General features: G+C 43.4%; 1 protein-coding gene across 1 annotated transcript in view; it reads right to left on the reverse strand.

The window, feature by feature from the left end:
- The window catches only part of KDM7A (lysine demethylase 7A), an 86,101-nt gene extending 85,822 nt beyond the window's left edge, over window positions 1-279 (reverse strand). The window contains exon 1 of the mRNA XM_035021220.1: window positions 32-279. Within this exon, the coding sequence (XP_034877111.1) occupies window positions 32-225 (194 nt within the window). The 5' untranslated portion in view covers window positions 226-279. The remainder of the gene's footprint in view (window positions 1-31) is intronic.
- Between the last annotated feature and the right edge of the window lie 14,395 nt (window positions 280-14,674).

Below are 14,674 nucleotides of genomic sequence, written 5' to 3' on the forward strand. Positions count from 1 at the left end.
GCGGCGGCGGGGCTGGAGGGGGTTTATTTACCTGCCGTGGAACCAGTCCTTGCAGATATCGCACTCGATCATGAAGCGGTTCACGTCGTACGGCTGCCGGCACACACAGTACACCGGCGGGGGCGGCGGGGGCGCCGAGGCCCGGCCCGGAGCCGCCACCGACACGGCTGCCGCGGCGGCTCCAGCTGCTGCTCCCGCGGCCACCGCCGCCGCCGCTCCGGCCATCTTTAAAAAACACACACACGCTCGCTCGCTGCTCCGCTCGCCGACTGGAGCGAGCGCAGCCGCCAGCCAGCGCCGCCTCCTGCAGCAGCCGGAGCAGCAGCCGCGGCGGCGGCGGCGGCGGCGGCGCCTCAGTGCGCGCGCGCGAGGTCGCGGCCGGGGCCGGGGGGCGGGCGGCGGCGCGCACACGACGCGCGAGGCTCCGGCCCGGCTCCTTCCGGCGCTCCGCGCGGGGCCGTGCGTCTCGCGCACGTCGTCCCGCCGCCGGCGCGCGCGCCTCGCTCCCCTCGCGTCGGCCGGGCGGAGGGACCGGCTGAAGGGCACGCGGGGCGGGGGAGGCGGAGGGAGGCGGAGGGAGGCAGAGGCTCCCTGAGGACACGCGCGGCGGCGCAGGGAACGCGGCCCCCGGAGGAGGACGGCGGGAGCGTGCGAAGAGCCGGCTTCGGCGTTTCTGAGTGAAAGCTGAGGCCGGGGAAGTTCCTGCGCGGTGAAGAGCGGCACACGCTGCGTCTGTGCCGAGAGGGGAAACGGCGAAGTTAGATCCCTGCGAGGGCCACCTCCCGACGAGGGGAGAATCCTTAGGCAATTAGCAGCCGCCCCGCGACCTCCGTGGGCCCGAGCCGAGGGTTAACAGGACGCCGAGCCGGCTGCGCCCTGCCGAGGTGCAGGAGCGTTCTGGCGAGTCACTGAGACTTCGGGAAACGTCCCACCTCGATTGCCACCGACTAGCTAGGAGAATGAGTGTCGATGGAGCCGCTGATCGGTGCAGGAGGTGGTTCCCAAGAGGAATTCATTAACGTCTGCGAGCCGAGAGGGACCAGAGTCAAGTGTGGCTGGTGGAGAGAGGACTGGAGAGGTCCCTGGCGTGTCATTAATAACACGACTTAGATGCGAATGCTTTCGAGTCCCAAGTTGGGAAGATAGGGACAAAATTCTAAATGGCAGTGACACCTCGGAAAAGGAATACTACAGAAGCCGGATAATACGGTAGTTGGCGCATAATAGGCCATTAATAAATATTTTTGAAAGAAGGGTAAGATTGATAAGAATAAAAACAGCTAACAAATACTGAGTAGAGAAAGAATGCCTCGGAATCATAACTACGCGAGTTGAAAGGCATGTTAAGGATTATTGAATGAGATGTTTGTAGCTGAATTGCGCAGGCATTTCTAACATCGGGGAAAGCCCTACAGCTCCCATCTCACGCAGCCCCAGGCAGGGAATCGCTGATACAGCCTCTTTTTTATAATTGAGGAAAGCGAGTAACTTGCCTGAAGACTCACAGATCTAAGCTGGAGCTAAACTTTCAGTTTGATTATGCACCCAGTCCTTTTTCTACCTGGCACATATTTTGCAGGAAGAAACACCTGGAAATCAGAATAGACCACGAAGTGAATACGTTTGAAACATATTTCTACTGGAGAAAAAGGAAAAGTTACTGTAATTTTGGCATGTTTAGAGGCATCATAGATTGGTGGAGTGGAAAGAGCCCTCCGTTCAGACCCTCCTTTATATAAGCTGTACAACTTGGGCAAGTCACCCATTTCTCTTGAACTAGATCCTTGGAGAACTGTTCAATGATAATACCTTCCTTAACTACCTCAGAGAGGTCTTATAACAAGCAAAAGAGATAACGTATTTTTAAAAGTACACTGTAGAGATGGGGCACCTGGGTGGCTCAGTCGTTAAGCGTCTGCCTTCGGCTCAGGTCATGATCTCAGGGTCCTGGGATCAAGCCTCGCATCGGGCTCCCTGCTCAGTGGGAAGCCTGCTTCTCCCTCTCCCACTCTCCCTGCTTGTGTTCCCTCTCTCGCTGTCTCTCTCTGTCAAATAAATAAAATCTTAAAAAAAAAAAAAAAAAGTACATTGTAGAGGATGTGTGTAGGGAGACAGCATAGCAGTGTGTAAGGGAAGGGGAGGCAGCCAAAGCTGTCATGTTGGACTTGGAGTGAGAAGGGCATCCACACAGATAAGTGGCCTGGTATAGAGTGCTCTCCTCACCTAGCTGGAGGGGCCATCTGGCCTTGGGAAGTCAGCATGGGAGGTGAAGAGGGCATCCAAGCAGAGGAGGGGGCAGTATCAGTGGTGGGAGAGTGGTTATGTACAAGAGTATTGATCCAATAAGTAAAGGAAATGGGAATCAAATTTCTTACTGTTGAGAGAGTTACAGTGGAAAAAAAACTAGAATGAACCTTCAGGTAGTAGACTGATAATGGAGGCATCAATATTTATATAGGTGTGTAAATACATATATACTCTGTATACTGAGAGAGTCTGGGAGTAGTGACAAAACAAAACAATGAGTACGTCTAGCCCAGATCTTGGCTTCTCAATACCATTCTCCTCATTTTTTCTTTTTGGCAAAATGGCTGATTTCAGAGAAGAGAAGTACAGGATGAGCCTGGAGCCTCTAGTTGTGCCAGGAAATAAGGGCATGCTCAAAGAATGATGGGGCATGTCAAAAGGACACAGGCCAACTTGTGTCCCACTAGCCAAATCTTTGACAAATTGAGGTTCAAAATAAAAAATGATAATGTATTGTAACCCACTGAATAGCACAGGAAACCATACAGATGTAAATAAACATAAGTTGAAAATTTGAAAAAGACTGGAATATTTACATACTTTCAAATTAACTCCCCATAAAGTTCTTATTCATCACAAAGGGACTTAGAGTAATTTTACAGCAGAGAGATGGCAGTCACCATTTTAATCAAGTGGTCAAGTGCCATCAGTAATGGGACAAATCAAAATCACGCACCAGCTGATAGGATCCAATGAGAAGCATACCAGCATCACTTCTGTGTATTTCTTCCCGGTCTACTTAGATGAGTCTCTAGTTTGGAAATGCAACAGTTTGTTTTTGTTTTTGTTTTTAGATTTTATTTATTTATTTGACAGAGAAAGAGAGACACAAGCAGGGGGAGTGGGAGAGGGAGAAGCAGGCTTCCCCGCTGAGCAGGGAGCCCAATATGAGGCAGATCCCAGGACCCTGGGATCATGACCTGAGCCGAATGTCGAATGTTGAATGTCGATGCATAATGACTGAGCCACCCAGGCGCCCCTGGAAATGCAACATTTTAAAGGTACATCAAGAAATCAGCAAGAATGAAAACATGATACGGCATACAAATCTGTAAGGAAAGGTTAAAGAAATTGTAAACACAAAGATTTGACCTTGAGAAGAAAAGGATGAAGGCTTGAAGTCTGAATAATGCCAAAGCTCCATGCATAGTAATACTTAAGAGTATATGCTTGGATTCCACAATCTACTATCTCTGTGACAACTTACTATTGGGTTTTAGTTTTCTCATTTTAATGGGGATGATAAGAATAACACACAGGGGTGGGTTCATTAAGGAAGATAACAAAATGCTGGCCACAATACATAATAACCCATATAACTGTTTGCTATAATTATGAATAATTATTTTACTTGTTTTTATTAACAATAATAGGACTGAAGAGCATCTAGAGAATCAGAAAGAGAAGGCTAGGAGAGTATTATCCCAAAAACAAGGGGGAGAGAATTTCAGAAAGAAAATATCTCGAAGAAAGACACCCAGCTCCATGCCAGCATTGGTTGGCAATGACTGTGGGGCTCCCTCTGCCCTTCTCCTTTGCAAGTACTCTAGTACCTGCAGTAGATCTTTAATTTTCATATCAAATCTAAGCTGCTCTGTGGTTGTTATTAACACTACACTTGTCCTTAAGCCCTCATTTCTCTGAAAAGAAATGTATTCTCCAACCTAACAACTCTGCTTCCTACTGCTACCAATACTCGCCTATCTCCATGACCATGTCTGCTATTCTACTCCTTTTTCTTCAAAACACTGTTCAAAGCCCACCCCCAGGCCTCTGACTATACTGTGTACCTTTATATATATACATATATATAATTTGCATATTACTTGTGTGTTACTGAGATTTTCAGTCAGTGCCTATACTTTTTTTTCCCTAGGGGATAATTAATTTCCTTCTAACAAATTCAGGAACTGAAAGAGCCTGTTTCCAAAAAGCTTTACATACTTACAGGAAAAACATGAATAATTAGAAAAAATTCTTAACAAAAGAAGGGATATTAGTAGAACATTTAGCAGTAGCTCTGGATGCTTCTGTGGTGATGAAGGTTAGAAACCATTTTGCATTTGTCCTATGCAATTTATTTGGGGATCCTGAAAGAAATTACCTATCCCAAGTGGTTTTCTTCATCAGCTTGCCAGGGTGCATAAAAGTCCCACGTACACAGCATCCCTTAAAGGTAGATGTAGGTAGGGTCTTCTATCCTCAAGGCTCCTGAGCAAACACAGATACAAGGTGTGAGAGGTATCCCATTGATGGTGATTCCTGTGGAACAGTAACACTAAGAAAGATTCTAGGGACTGCGGATTTCCATAGTCAAATAAGTTTGGACAAGGCTACATACTGTGCCTTCTGCAGTTAAACAAATAAACCCAAAACCTGTGTAACTTTGGCTCAGCATCTCCCAAAGTCATTTGACCTCTTAAGTTGTTGGGGTTCTTTGTTTTGTTCTGCCTAATAGCCATTAATATCCCATAGAAGAAACCCATTTTGGGAACGCTACATTGAACTATTGACATGTGTTAAATGATAATGATTTGCTCTTGTATAGCACTCTGTACTTCCTGATTTTCACAATTTCCTGTTCATCAGATTAACTAGAGTAAGAAAGGAACAACCTGCCTAAGGTTATAGTGAGAAGACAGAAATTTTAATTTTACAGGGCAGAAGGGGAAAGGAGGTTTCTACATAGAAAACATCACTCAGGGAAAGCTGATCTTGAAGACGTAGTGCATCGCTGGTGCTGGGAGGGAGAGCATAGTTCCAGGAGAGAAGACAAGGCCCAACAAGTGAAACTCAGCAGCTTTATCATAGTCAGCCTGATTTTTCTTTGCTTCTGACCCAGGAGCTGGGGAAAATTCTAAACTGACAGCCCAAGATGAGGATATTATTAAAGGAGGACTCGTTGTGTTGAACATATTTGATCAGAATGCATATCTGAGAATAAAACGGTGATGAGAAAGTAGGATAAATGAAGACAAACCAGGTAAGTGACATTAGTAAGGAAAGTGAATAAAAAATGTAGCCTGAGGGATACGGTATAAAGTGCACAGCATCACTTACAAAGTATTCTTGCTAGAAGGATTTAACTTGAATGGGATTTAGCCTTCAGACTTAACTTCCAGCTTACAGGACATTCGGGAGATAGGGCAACAAGTTGCATGATGCCATAGGGAATTCAGACCTATCCAAAATGTGAAACACTCTACAAGACAACTGGCTCAGTTTCTTTAAAAAGTTGTGAAAGAAAGAAAAGAAAAGACAGGAGAGAGTGAAGGAGCACTGTTACAGATAAAAGTCTTAAGAAAATAACCAAGGGGCACCTGAGTGGCTTAGTTGGTTGAGTGTCCGACTCCTGGTTTCGGCTCTGGTCATGATCTCAGGGTCCTGGGATCAAGCCCCAAGCTGGGTTCCGCATTCAGTGGGGAGTCTGCTTGAGATTCTCTCTCCCACTCCCTCTGCCCCTCCTTTCTCTCTCTCAAACAAACAAATAAATAAAATCTTTTAAAAAAGAAAAGAACCAAATACAATTCATGAAACTTGATCAGAGTCAAAAAAAATAGCTATGAAAAGATAGTTTGGGGGATAACTGGGGACATTTTAACATAACCTGGATATTAGAAACACTCATTTTCTTTGGTGTGATATTATAGTGTGGTTTTATAGAAGAATGTCCTCATTTTTAGGAGATGGATGCTTAGGTTTTAAAAGTGAAGCATTTTGGGGGCGCCTGGGTGGCTCAGTTGTAAAGCATCTGCCTTCGGCTCAGGTCATGATCTCTGGGTCCTGGGATCAAGCCCCATATGGGGCTCCCCACTCAGCGGGAAGCCTGCTTCTCCCTCTCCCACTCCCCCTGCTTGTGTTCCCTCTCTCGCTGTCTCTCTTTGTCTAATAAATAAATAAAATATTTATAAATAAATAAATAATAAAAAAAATAAAAGTGAAGCATTTTTTGCAATGAACATTGGTATGCAAGTACCTGTTCGAACTCAGGAAACAACAGATGTTGGTGAGGATGTGGAGAAAGGGGAATCCTCTTACACTGTTGGTGGGAATGCAAACTGGTGCAGCCTCTCCGGAAAACAGTATAGAGGTTCCTCAAAAAGTTAAAAATAGAACTACTTTATGACCCAGCAGTGCACTACTAGGTGCTTATCCAAAGGATACAAACAGTGATTCGAAGGGGTACATGCACCCCAATGTTTATAGCAGCAACGTCCACAATTGCCAAAATAAACACACACACACACACACACACACACAGGAGTATTATTACTCAGCCATCAAAAAGAATGAAATCTTACCATTTGCAATGACGTGGATGGAACTAGAGGGTATTATGCGAAACAAAATAAATCAGTCACAGAAAGACAAATACCATATGATTTCACTCATATGTGGAATTTAAGAAACAAAACATATGAACATGGGGGAAGGGAAGGAAAAATAAAGATGAAAACAGAGAGAGATGGGGCGCATGGGTGGCTCAGTCGCTGGGCGTCTGCCTTCGGCTTGGGTCATGATCCCAGGGTCCTGGGATCAAGCCCCGCGTCAGGCTCCCTGTTCGGCGGGGGCCTGCTTCTCCCTCTCCCACTCCCCTTGCTTGTGTTCCCTCTCTCGCTGTCTCTCTCTCTGTCAAAAAATAAATAAAAATCTTAAAAAAAAAAAAAAAAAAAAACAGAGAGGGAGGCAAACCATAAGAGACTCTTAACTACAGGGAACAAACTGAGCATTGCTGGAGTGGAGGTGGCTGGGGGAATGGGGTAACTGGGCGATGGGCATTAAGGAGGGCAATTGATGTAACGAGCACTGGGTGTTATATACAACTGATGAATCACTGAATTCTACCTCTGAAACTAATACTACAGTGTATGTTAATTAAATTGAATTTAAATACAAAATTTAAAAATAAAAAAATGAAAAAAAGTGAAGCATTTTTTTAAAAGATTTTATTTATTTATTTGAGAGAGCGAGAGAGAGCTTGAGCAGGGAGAAGAGGGAGAAGCAGGCTCCCTGCGAGCAGGGAGCCCAACATGGGGCTCGATCCTAGGACCTTGAGATCATGACCTGAGCCGAAAGTAGACACCTAACTGACTGCGCCACCCAGGCGCCCCAAAAGTGAAGCAGTATTTTAAAAAATAAATAAATAAGGGCGCCTGGGTGGCTCGTTTGGTTGAGTGTACAATTCTAGGTTTCACCTGAGGTCATGATCTGGGTTTTGTGGAATCGAGCCCCAGGTCAGGCTCCTCACTCAGCCAGGAGTCTACTTCTCTCTCTCCCTCTGCCCCTCCCCTCTGTTTGCACACTTGCTAGCTCTCTCCAAATAAATAGATAAATAAATAAATAAATAAATAAATAAATTTTTAAAAAGTGAAGTGTTATAATGTCAGTACTTGCTTTGAAAGATTTAGGAAAGGGCACCTGGGTGGCTCAGTCAGTTAAGGTCTGACTCTTGATTTCAGCTCAGGTCATGATCTCAGAGTCCTGGGATCGAGCCCCACATCAGGCTCAACAGTAGGCATGGAGCCTGCTTGAGATTCTTTCTCTCCCTCTCTCTCTCTGCCCCTCCTCCCCCCACCCAAGCTCACTCTCTCTCTAAAAAAAAAAAAAAAAAAAAAAGGAGAAAGATGGAGGTGAATAAAGACAATACAATTACATTAACAATTCGTCAAATCCAGATAATGGTATGTACACAAGTATTCACTGTACTCATCTTTCAACTTTTCTGTATTTTTGTAATTTTTCATAAGTTTAAAAATACAGCCTCTTTCGGGGCGCCTAGGTGGCTCAGTCGTTAAGCGTCTGCCTTCGGCTCAGGTCATGATCCCAGGGTCCTGGGATCGAGCCCCGCATCAGGCTCCCTGCTCCGCAGGAAGCCTGCTTCTCCCTCCCACTCCCCCTGCTTGTGTTCCCTCTCTCGCTATGTCTCTGCCTGTCAAATAAATAAATAAAATCTTTAAAAAAAAAAATACAGCCTCTTTCTTGAGTCTGTTCAGAAGTTAAATGTTATTTACATAATCAATGGTTTCCTATTCTGAGTATCTCTACAATTTATTATAATTTCTAGAGTTACACCTGTCTTCCAGAGATCAAAGTACTATGGGATCATTATTTTGTTAAGCTCTAAAAGTCAAATATGGTCCTTCTAAACAGGAACAGGGAGGGACACATTTTTAGACTCTCTATATACACATCCAGGAAGTTTCCTAAGTGCTCCTAACACTGTGCCTCCACCCCTCCATCTGTCATCTAATGGGAGAGGTTACTCATGGGCGTGTGCCACACATATGCCCAACGTAGAAGCAGAAAAAAGTTGATAACCACCATGTTAGATTGTGTCCCCTTACAAAAAACTCTGCCTGTGCCCCAGTCTAATCATGAGAAAAACATCAAACAAATTCCTATGGAGAGACATTTTACAAAGTTCCTGACCAGTATACCCAAAATGGCCAAGATCATGAAAACAAGGACCGCCTGAGAAACTGACAGTCAAGAGGATCCCAAGGAGACATGACAATTAAATATAATGTGGTACCCTAGATTGGATCCTGGGTGGGGGAACAAACACATTAGGTTAAAACTAAAGAAATCTGGGGGCGCTTGGGTGGTCAGTCAGTTGGGCTTCCGACTCTTGGTTTCGGCTCAGGTCATGATCTCAGCTCAGGTCATGATCTCAGGATCGTGGGATCAAGCCCCGCATGGGGCTCTGCACTCAGCTAGGAGTCTGCTTGGGATTCTCTCTCTCCCTCTCCCTCTGCTCCTCCCCCCACCGATAGTGCTCTTGCTCTCTCTCTAATAAATAAATACATAAAAATCTTTAAACAAAAACCTAAAGAAATTTGTATACGCCATGGGCTTTAGTTAATGTATCAGTATCAGTTCATTAAATATAACAAATGTACCAGATAAATGTAGGATGTTAATAATAGGTAAACTTGGTACTGGCATATGGGAACTCTGTACTACTCAATTTTTCTGTAAACTTAAAACTGTTCTAAAAAATAAAGTTTATTCAAAATTAAACAAAAAATTTTTATCTTTCAGGGTCCTAGAGCTTACAGCTAATCTATAATTACAAATGCTTTGAATCTGTATATTACCTTGGTCTCCCAAAACACTGTTGTGTACATTACCTACAAAGTCTCCATGTTTCTAATACCAACCCAGCTGCTTAAAAATAGTTGTGCAAGGGGCAGAAGATATGAACAGCCATTTCTGCAAAGAAGACATCCAAATGGCCAACAGACACATGAAAAAGTGCTCAACATCACTCGGCATCAGGGAAATCCAAATCAAAACCTCAATGAGATACCACCTCACACCAGTCAGAATGGATAAAATTAACAAGTTAGGAAATGACAAATGTTGGCAGGGATGCGGAGAAAGGGGAACCCTCCTATGCTGTTGGTGGGAATGCAAACTGGTGCAGCCACTCTGGACAACAGTATGGAGGTTCCTCAAAAAGTTGAAAATAGAGCTACCCTACGACCCAGCAATTGCACTACTGGGTATTTACCCCAAAGATACAAATGTAGTGAACAGAAGGGGTACGTGCACCCTGATGTTTATAGCAGCAATGTCCACAATAGCCAAACTATGGGAAGAGCCTAGATGTCCAGATGAATGGATAAAGAAGATGTGGTATATATATACAATGGAATATTATGCAGCCATCAAAAAAAATGAAACCTTGCCATTCGCAACAACGTGGATGGAACTAGAGGGTATTATGCTAAGCGAAATAAGTCAATCAGAGAAAGACAAGTATCATATGATCTCACTGATATGAGAAATTTGAGAAACAAGACAGAGGATCATAGGGGATGGGAGGGAAAAATGAAACAAAATGAAACCATAGAGGAAGACAAACAATAAGAGACTCTTAATCTCAGAAAACAAACTGAGGGTTGCTGGAGTAGTGGGGGATGGGAGGGATGGGGTGACTGGGTGATAGACAGTGGGGAGGGTATGTGCTATGGTGAGCGCTGTGAATTGTGTAAGACTGATGAATCACAGACCTGTACCTCTGAAATAAATAATACATTATATGTTTAAAATAAAAAAAGATACTAGGAAGGGAAAAATGAAGGGGGGGAAATAGGAGGGGGAGACGAACCATGAGAGACTATGGACTCTGAGAAACAAACTGAGGGTTCTAGAGGGGAGGGGGTGGGGGGATGGGTTAGCCTGGTGGTGGGTATTAAGGAAGGCACGTACTGCATGGAGCACTGGGTGTTACACGCCAACAATGAATCATGGGACACTGCATCAAAAACTAATGATGTAATGTATGGTGACTAACAAATAAAATTTAAAAAAATAGTTGTTCAGGGCACTAGATCATGGTTTCCCATTCTGAATTCTGGGGTACTTTGATGCAGTTTAAGAAGGTATACCTGGTGGGATGGGCAACATATTATTAATGATTAAATCTGGAAAATTATGGAGGCCCGTGTCTGTATGTGTAGCATTACTCACCTGAGGGACTGACCTAATTGAAAAGTAAAGTAACTTATTTATCCGTCCATTTATTTGTCATTATTGAGTGGCTACTACATACATCTGGTAGTTGCTAAGAATACAGGATAAAAGACACATCTTCTATCCTCAATGGGATCTCACTGTAAAAGAGATAAACAAGTAAATATAAAACCGTAACACAGTATGGGAAGTGTTGTGGTGGAGAAAAGCACAGAGTTGTAGCTGCACGTAGGAGAGACAGCTAATCCAGCCTGGAGTAGATCAGGGCATGTGTAGTTCTAAAGGGCAGACAAACATGGAAAGTTCTATGTCCTTCACCGTCCCTATTTCCAAAATATTAAAAATCTTACTTTCCGAGGGTATAAGGAAGTTTTACTCTCCCCTCAAGTAGATATATACATATGTATAGATACATATACATATATATAGATACATATACATATATATCAAGTATTTAAATATAAGTATACTTTATATATAGATACATATATATCAAGTATATACATATTTACATAGATGTTATACATATGTATCGAGTATACATATACTTACGTATATACTTTACTAGTATATACATACATGTATGGTGTGTGTGTGTCTATGTATATTATATATATATATCTCAACTATATATCTCAGGTGTGTATATATATACACACACACACATATATATATATAGGTTTTTGAGTTTTCAGGTTATTAGAAGCAAACCAAATAATCAACGTAGTCCTTACTAGTAAACGAGCTGGGGTATGTATCTTTAAAGGAGACTGAATGAGGGGCGCCTGGGTGGCTCAGTGGATTAAGCGGCTGCCTTCGGCTTAGGTCATGATCCTGGGATCCTGGGATTGAGCCCAGCAATGTCATCCTTGGGCTCTCTGCTCAGCGGGGAGTCTTGCTTTTCCCTCTGCCTCTGCCTCTCCCCACTGCTCCTGCTCTCTCTCACTCTCTATCTCAAATACATAAATAAAACATTTTTAAAATTTAAAATAAAAAATAAAGAGGACTGAATGAGAGACAGCAGCAAAATCACTAGTGTATCAAGAGCCACAAACACTTAAGCACTCAAGGCAGTATGTTTAGCAAAACTGCAGATATAAAGAAAAATTGAATAAATATTGTAATAGAAAATTATGGGGGCGCCTGGGTGGCTCAGTCAGTTAAGCGGCTGCCTTCGGCTCGGGTCATGATCCCAGGGTCCTGGGATCAAGCCCCGCGTTGGGCTCCCTGCTCGGTGGGGAGCCTGCTTCTCCCTCTCCCACTGCCTGCCTCTCTGCCTGCTTGTTCTCTCTCTCTATCTCTCTGTCAAATAAATAAATAAAATCTTTAAAAAGAAAAAAGAAAATTATGGACAAAGTCTTAATGAATTTTGTTTCCATTCTTAGTTTAGGGGTGATTAATCCTCATTTCTGATTGATAACAATCAGTAGTCACTCCTTGTAACCTATAAATATTTCCAAAATGTGAAGAATCTCTTTCAAATTGAACCCAAATGACAAGTAATTCGTTTGTGACCTGCAAACCAAAGCATTAAATATATATGTGATAAGTTCAGATATTGTTCATTGTCTTTAAATTCCTCATATATCACCTATGGCCTATGCATAACTAACTTACAACCTATTAAGTCTGTAAATGTAGTTAAATTGTGACTCCGGCCTCTCAAGTTTATTATCCAACAGATTTACTCCTCTCTAGGTCCTAATTGAGAAATTATCATTAAAACCAAAACTGAAGTTTTAGTTTTGTTTTCTAATTGCTCAAAAGTTGTAAAATACCACTGAATATCTTTCTTCATAATAAAGGAGACAGAGTTCAGAATTCCCAGCTCTCTTTTGCCTAAGTGCAGAAAAATAGTAATTAATGTATAGTCAGCCTTAATATTTAGGGCCAGTTATGGGGGGAAAGTTTGCATTTCCGTATGTTTGAGAAAGAACGGCTTTAAAGATTTTTTTTTAAGATTTTATTTATTTAGGGGCGCCTGGGTGGCTCAGTCGTTAAGCGTCTGCCTTCGGCTCAGGTCATGATCCCAGGGTCCTGGGATCGAGCCCCGCATCGGGCTCCCTGCTCCACGGGAAGCCTGCTTCTCCTTCTCCCACTCCTCCTGCTTGTGTTCCCTCTCTTGCTGTGTCTCTCTCTGTCAAATAAATAAATAAAATCTTTAAAAAAAAAGATTTTATTTATTTATGGGGCGCCTGGGTGGCTCAGCCGGTTAAGCGGCTGCCTTCGGCTCAGGTCATGATCTCAAGGTCCTGGGATCAAGCCCCGCATAGGGCTCCCTGCTCAGCGGGGAGCCTGCTTCTCCCTCTCCCTCTGCCTGTCTCTCTGCCTACTTGTTCTCTCTGTGTCAGATAAATAAATAAAATCTTAAAAAAAAAAAAAAGATTTTATTTATTTATTTGACAGAGAGGAGACAGCGAGAGAGGGAACACAAGCAGGGGGAATGGGAGAGGGAGAAGCAGGCTTCCCGCAGAGCAGGGAGCCCAATGCGGGGCTCAATCCCGGGACCCCAGGATCAGGACCCGAGCCGAAGTCAGACACCCAACAACTGAGCCACCCAGGCGCCCCTTTAAAGATGTTTTTAACAAAGGCACTAAGAATTACCTTAGTGTATAATAACAAAAATAAGTTGGATTAATAAGATTATACTGAGGTCTGCTTCATGGAGAAGTACCATGCTGGATGTCATGGGGAAAAATGAAAGAAATATACAAATGGCTCCTGCTTTTAAGTAACTTATAATTTACAAGAGTAAAAATAGTGGGCAAAGGGCTAATCGTGTGGTACACAAGGAGCCCTGTAAAGCCAAGATTTTCAGAGAACTTGGACCAAGGGCCATTCCGTCAAGAACTAATGCAGAATGGCAGCACAGACTTGTATAAAAGGCATGAGGAAGATTAAAGCATAGGGTGAGCTGGGCCTTGCCAAAATAAGTTAAGGACAACGAAAAGGACTCTTTAATCTATATTTAAAGTGAGAAAAAGAACAAGGTAGGTGGGGCGCCTGGGTGGCTCAGTCGTTAAGTGTCTGCCTTCAGCTCAGATCATGATCCCAGGGTCCTGGGATCGAGTCCCGCATCGGGCTCCCTGCTCCATGGGAAGCCGGCTTCTCCCTCTCCCACTCCCCTTGCTTGTGTTCCCCTCTCTTGCTGTGTCTCTGTCAAATAAATAAATAAGATCTTTAAAAAAAAAAAAAAGAACAAGGTAGGTGTAGGCATGATGCTTGGGGCTGGTGATGTAATACTGACAGATGATAAAGCAAAATTGTTCAATATCTATTTTGTTTTCATCCCTCTTATCAGAAGACATCTTTGAGCTAAAAAATACTCTTCGCGAAGGAAGATGGCACGTGGAATTAAGTACTGATTTGACCCACTTATTTGTACCAGGATTGGGAAGACAAGACAGGTTCTCTATTTAAAACTCAACTTAGCTCGTTGAGTGGGCCAAAGGGAAGTATCAGAGCATGAGAGAGGCAGCGACAGGTGGTGCCAGAGACAGACCCAGGGACAGATGCACGGAGGGTCAGTTTGTCCGAAGGAAGCAATAAGGCCAGGTGAAAATGCAAAGAAAGCTGTTTACGGTGGGATCAGAGCCAAGGTCATAAGGAATGGAGAACAGAGCTAGTATTTCTGTGTGGGAACCATTCTAGATGCCTACTATATATCCTCTCATTTAATCTCTTCAACACTCTTAATGAGAGTAGTATGATCCCTGGACTTTTCTACTGTGGAAAATAAGACTTAACTGGCAAGTTAAGGTGAGGCAGCAAGCGAGAGGAGTAGGTGAGGTTTTACCCCAGGTCCTTATGACTTTGTAGTCTCTTCCTCTATATGCTCAAGATGGCCGAAGAATGTAGCATCTAAGGGATAACAAACTCCAGAATCAGA

The sequence above is a fragment of the Mirounga leonina genome, unplaced genomic scaffold (assembly GCF_011800145.1).
Source record: "Mirounga leonina isolate KUSES-001 unplaced genomic scaffold, KU_Mleo_1.0 Mir_174, whole genome shotgun sequence".
In the NCBI taxonomy this organism is placed as follows: domain Eukaryota; kingdom Metazoa; phylum Chordata; class Mammalia; order Carnivora; family Phocidae; genus Mirounga; species Mirounga leonina.